This window comes from Monodon monoceros, unplaced genomic scaffold, assembly GCF_005190385.1.
Source record: "Monodon monoceros isolate NGI ecotype Baffin Bay Population unplaced genomic scaffold, NGI_Narwhal_1 Super_Scaffold_13, whole genome shotgun sequence".
In the NCBI taxonomy this organism is placed as follows: Eukaryota; Metazoa; Chordata; class Mammalia; order Artiodactyla; family Monodontidae; genus Monodon; species Monodon monoceros.
Genome location: NW_021703769.1, coordinates 42,101,096 through 42,107,095, shown reverse-complemented (window position 1 = coordinate 42,107,095; position 6,000 = coordinate 42,101,096). Strand labels below are relative to the sequence as shown.

General features: G+C 46.0%; 1 protein-coding gene across 3 annotated transcripts in view; it reads left to right on the top strand.

Moving 5' to 3' along the window:
* Positions 1–1,463: 1,463 nt before the first annotated feature.
* Positions 1,464–6,000, top strand: part of KIF16B (kinesin family member 16B) — a 293,377-nt gene continuing 288,840 nt past the window's right edge. For all 3 annotated transcript variants that reach the window (XM_029220041.1, XM_029220042.1, XM_029220043.1), the window contains exon 1: positions 1,464–1,605. In XM_029220041.1, the coding sequence (XP_029075874.1) occupies positions 1,559–1,605 (47 nt within the window). In that variant the 5' untranslated portion in view covers positions 1,464–1,558. The remainder of the gene's footprint in view (positions 1,606–6,000) is intronic.

Sequence of the window (6,000 nt, the reverse complement as noted above, 5' to 3'; positions counted from 1 at the left end):
ACGATTCCTTGTCTGAGTGGGTTACATGTTTGCAGACATCATTTCACTTAAAGCATGAACCAACTCCAAGGAGTTGTTCCTGTTTTGTAGATAAAGCAAAAGCCTGAGAGATGCCCAGTAACGCAGACTGGACGCCTCCCAAAGCTCGTGTTGGAGCTGAGGCTCAAACCCAGGAGCCCAGCCTTCACTTCTTGCGGCCTCCATTATAGCTTGGCTTGCTGGGGGAGTAGCCCCTCCGACCCAGTCGGGCCGCCTTCCTTAGAACTAGGGACGCTGCCAGCAGCTCCTGGTTGCCCTTGGGGGCGTGAAATACCGGCGGGGAGAGGGTGAGGGCAGAGCATCCCTTTGTGGCCCCGTTAGGAACATGGGGGCGCAGTGGATCTTGAGTATGGGCACTGCCTTCAGTGGGCCTTCCTGCCACCACCCGAGGTGGGGGGCAGCTGTGGGAACCGAGGCAGGAAGCGTGGGGTACTGGGGTTGGGGTGGGTGGGCTAAGCGGCCCAGAATGGGGCAGCAGGAGGAAGGCAGAGCTGATGCCTTGGTTAATGTGGCCCGCAGTTAACAGGTGGGCCACTGGGTGTGTGTGAAAGAATGCCCGAATGCATTCATGCTTGACGGACTGAATGAATGAATATGCATTTCCCGGCAAAGGGCGGCGGGGACGGGGCCTCCCGACAAGAAACGGGGTCGGACCTTGCTTCTCCCAGAAACCCTAGGCCCGGAGGAGAGGGTCGTCCCCACCCCAAACTCCTTTAAGTTTAAAACTACTAAACTGTAACGTAAGTGCGAAGAAGGTCCAATTAAGATCTGATTTCAGCCAATATAGCCATTCTCGCCCACATTTAAAACCTCCAGTACCCTTTTTATTTTCATTTCTCTGTATCCCTGAATTTAGGGGTCCAGAGCACACGCGCTCGGAGAGCCTTAGAGTAGCAGAGAGGACCTGAGGAGCTGCCCACTATCAAGCTGTGATAATCTCTGTGCTTCAGTTTCTTGCTCCGTAAATTGCATGAGCTAACACCTGTACAGTGGGGTAAAGCCAGGTCCTTGTTAAGAGCCGAAAAACTGTTTTTGGTGATCTGACCCCAGGATTGGGGTCCTTGCGCTGGCCCTAAATTACTGTGAACTCCTCGTTTTCCTCCTCCTCCCCAGTTTTTAAAGGAATGAGGTTGGGTTTTAAGCTTCCCTGAAATGACTCCATCCCCGTTCCCAGTCCACTTGATCTGCCTAGATTTGTCGACCTCAGGCGCCGGCGCCCGGGCATCCTGTCCCCGCCCCTCCGTGCTCCAGGCCCCGCCCAGGCAACCCGGCCCCGCCCCTCCGCGCCTCCCGGGCGCCGCCAAAGCCCGGGGCGCGGATCACGCGGGCAGGAGCCGCTCTGGGCATGCTCAGTGGCAGGGCAGGTGGGGCCGACGCGGGCCGCCGGGTCCGGCCGGGAGCGGAGGGGCGGGGGCAGAGGGGGAAGTGGGCGGGAGCCGTGGGCCAAGTGTCGAGAGCCGCCGGCAGCCGCGGGACGCTGGGCAGGTGGGAACCCGCGTGGTCCGGGCCGCGATGAGCAATGGCATCGGTCAAGGTGGCCGTGAGGGTCCGGCCCATGAATCGCAGGTGAGTAGGAGGGCGGGGCGCAGGCGGCCCCCTGAGGCGTCCCCACCCGGAGGAAGTTGGTCTCCAGCTCCCCTCCAAGGCCAGCCTGGACTTAAGTGTCAAGAGCCGGTCTCCGGCCCACTGGGCCCTGGCTGTGGCCTCTGGGGGCCTGGACCACTTGAAGCTTTGCTGTTCCTTTCACACTGCCCTGGAGGGGCCCTGGGGGGTAGAGAGTTCACGAGGCCACGGAGGAGATTCCTGTTAACTCTTCCAGGTCCCATTAATTTGAAGAAGTTTGCTTCTTCTCTCTTTAAAAAACATCAAGGGAACAGTTTCACGAGGGTGTAAATCCATGAGCGTGGTCATGAGGGCACCAGAGCTGTTAGGCGAAGTCCCCCCAGTTATGCCAACTCAGAAGTTCTCTAACTGTTATCAGTGTTACTTTTTTCAACTCTTAAGAAGACGTGATTTCAGTTCCCTGAACTTGAACCCTAACTTCTAATCAGTAGTTTAGCAGTTCTTAACTTATGGTTAAAGAGTGGATGGCAAAACTTTAAAAACTTTTGTTTCCTGGAAAAAAAAAATCAAGGACACTTAAGTACACGTGTTTGAAATATGCTGTTGTTAACAGCTGCGGGGGGGAATTATAAACACATTTAGAATTTAATCTTGTATGTTTCTATGAAGTAATGCTTTTCAGAATGATTTGACTTTGCGTTCACTGAGGAATAGTTTGCTTTTCGGTGACTACTTTATAATCAGTTTACAAAGAGGCTTTACAAAAGTTAGCTTTTTAAATTGGTTTAAAGAACTTTAAAGAATGAAGTAGATCTAAATGGGATGTCCTTCCCAATTGATAGGAGCAGTTCACACAAGGCCATTTGTTTTTATTGGCTTCTCAATCAAGTTGGACATTTGACTTACCATATGGCCTTTGCTACTTTCTTTGTATCAACTTTGGAGGTCATCAGAAGATCATAAAATCAAGAGATTGCCGGAGACTTCTTTGACTCATCTGAATCTGTTTTTCTGTTGGCAGATAGGGAATCATTATTCTGGTTTATAACTATTGGAGACCAGTGCTTTTGTGATTTTTAAGTTATCTCTAAAGCTTTTTAGGGAAGGAGTTTGACTTTTTTGTAAGTCCTAAGAAAATACGCAGGTTTCTATGTATATTCAGTCCTACAAGACAAATGGACCCCAGAGTCATTTGAGATGTTTTTGAAAGATTGTTCTTTATTTTGGATTTACATGTATATCGAAGTTCCTTTCCTTCTTTGAAATAAAGAAGTTTTGGAGCGCATGCTACGAGATTGTATTGAGCAGCTTTAGAAAGCAATTATTAAGTGCCGCCTACCAAATGCATGGGCATTGTGCTGGGTGCTGTCTGTGGGACAAGGTAAATGAGGTCTGTTGAGTGTCTCTCTGGTGAGGGAGGAACTACAGACTAGTGGGACTCTCATAAAACCCTGGGTGTGTTGGGAGGGATGCTACTGGTGCATGCCTTGACAGTGTAGGCCTGAAGCCCAGGTATGTGGAGAGAAGGCGGGAAACATGTCCAAAAGCCACGTGCTTTGGCCAGGTAGATGGATGTGATGATGTCTGTGCTCTCAGCAGAGAACTCTTGTGGTGGCGTCAGGATTAGGGCAAGAGGTAAGGAAGCAGTAGTCTGGTCATAGGTGGAGATGGGAAGCCTGGAAAGATCCACGGAGACAGTCTGCTGGCAGAATTGACAGGATTTGGCAGTTCATTGGGTGAGAAGGAGGGGAAAGGGGAAGAACACAGAGTCATTAACTGAGGTTTGATGCTCAAGGAGGTAGAAGAGGTTTGGGGAAGGTGGACGGTCAGGTGGGAGCCTTCTCTCTTGGGTTTGCAAGTTGTAGGAGATGCGGTAAGTGTCAAGTACAAGGACAGCCTCTAGCACAGGATGAGTGCTGTCCCAGGTGTTGACCCTGTTCACTGTCCGAAGTGTGGGAAGGACATCCATCTCTTTGCTGGCGTTCAGTAGACTGTAAGAAACATGGGTCTCAGGTGATCTGAGGATTGACATTTGGAAATCTTTTGCACGTGGATGACAGTTTAAGAATGTTATAGCGAGGAGGGAATTTCTCAGCAGGAGAAAATCTTACTTTTACGTATAAAGCACAGATATTCAGTAGATTTTAAAAAAACAATGTTTACAGTGAGAAGAAAAGGGATTCAGGGATTGGACACTGGGATATGCTTCTCTTTAGGATTCCAGGGAGAAGATTGGCTTGCAACTCATGGAGGAGAACCAGCACAGCAAATGGTCATGGCAGGAAAGGAGAAGGGTCTCCCGAAGGAGGTGGTGGTGGTTATTGTCAGATGTTGCCAACATGGTGCTCTGAGGATGCCAGTAAGATGAGGTCCTTGCTCTTGGAGACAAGAGCATTGGTAGCCTTCCAAAGAGCAGTTTCATGGGGAGACAGTGATCTGGAAGTTGGAGTGAAATAGAATGACATATACAATTGGCCAACCAAAAGTACTTGGCCTGACTCATAAGGAAAGACTTCCAAGTTATAATGGCCATAAGAAACCATTTTTCACTAGTGAGATTGGTGAATATTAACTGAACATTGAATGTTGGTGATGGAGTCATAAAGGATCAAGACCTCTGAGACTTCCATGCTGGGAAATTTGACAGTAGCTGTCAAGATTAGAGGTTTATAAAACTCTTTGGTTGAGGAATTTCATTTCTAAGATTTTATTTTATGGATTAAATTCCTACCTACGAAGAAGTATGTGTAAGGATGTTTCTGCATCATCATTGGAACAACATCAAAAAAATCATAAATGATCTAAATGTACAGTGATGGAGGATTTGTTAAATGATTGCCTATTCATTTGGCAGAATGCTTTGTAGTACTTAAAAAAGAATGTGTTGATCTTAAGAGTTCCAAGATAGGGGATTAAGTGAGAAAAGCAAGATACCCACATACACACTTACTACAGTAGAGTTGTGTGAATGTGTGTGTTGAAAAATATATACATAGAGGCACACACACGGCCATACCTGTATAGAGTGATTCATAAGAAGCCTGACAGTGGTAACTCTGGGGAGGAGAGCTGATCAAGAGTCTGTCAGGTGAAGATAGATGGCTTCTTTTTTTGTTTTTTCCTTTTACTGTTTGAGTTTTTACTTTGCTCATTGGTGGTGTTATAATTAATAATTGAAAACTTGTGTATGTAATTTTAAAAAGTTATCTAAAAAGTCACTGGCACTGGAGAAAGAATTTTCAGCTGGTTGTCTGGGAGGATTGAAGGAAGTTGTTAAAAATATTTTCCCCCAGTTTGATTGAGATGTAATTGACGCATCGCTCTGTGTGTCAGGTGTAGAGCAGAAGGACTTGACTTGTATATGTTGTGAAATGATTACCACGATAAGGTTAGTTAACATCCATCATCTCATGTAGTTTTCCAAAAAAAAAGGAAAAGAAAAAAATGTTTTTTTCCCCTGTGATGAGAACTCTTAGGATTTACTTTCTTAACAGCTTTCAAGTATACTATCCAACAGTGTTAACTATAGTCATCATGTTGTGCATGATGACTTATTTATTTTATAGCTGGAAGTTTGTACCTTTTGGCCCCCTTCACCCAATTCTCCCATTCCCTACCCCCTGCCTTGGGTAACCAGAAATCTGATTTCTTTTTCTAAGTTATTTTTTTGTTTATTTTGTTTTTTGTTGCTTCTTTTTTTTAAGATTCAACATATAAGGGCGATCTATACAGTATTTCTCTTTCTCTGACTTCTTTCACTTAGCATAATACCCTTAAGATTCATCCTTGCTGTTGCAAATGGCAGGATTTCCTTTTTCATTGCTGAATAATATTCATATATTCATATATATATATATATATATATATATATACACGTATATATGTCATGTCTTCTTTATCCATTCATCTGTCAATGGACAGTTATGTTGTTTCCATGTCTTGGCTATTGTAAATAAGAGTACAGGCGCTGAAGGCGCTGAAGGCAACCAGTCTGAAGGAAAGGCCTGGAGTGATAGGGAGGTGAGGTTGGCCGTTGCAGCCAGGCTGTTGAAGGATGGGGCAGTGTGGTGAAATACTGACTCTGAGGAGGAGCCTGTTGCGGTCACCAGTCCTCCTTGCAAGAAACACCCAGTGCTTGATTAAGGACAACATGTGATGAATTTGTTTTTACTACTGTCCGAGAGGAGGAAATTTCTCCCTCTACCTCTCTCTTGAGTTCTTGTGGCTAGACTAATAATAAAATTGACCCAAGATTTAACAGGAGAAAAAGAAACAAATTTGTAAGGAATTGAACGGACAGAGAAACTTAGGTTTTGTGTGCCCAATTATTGAAGAGCCTAAACAGAGTTTGGGCTTGGGGTAGTAAATTAAAGAAATAACAAGGCTCCGAATTCCCTA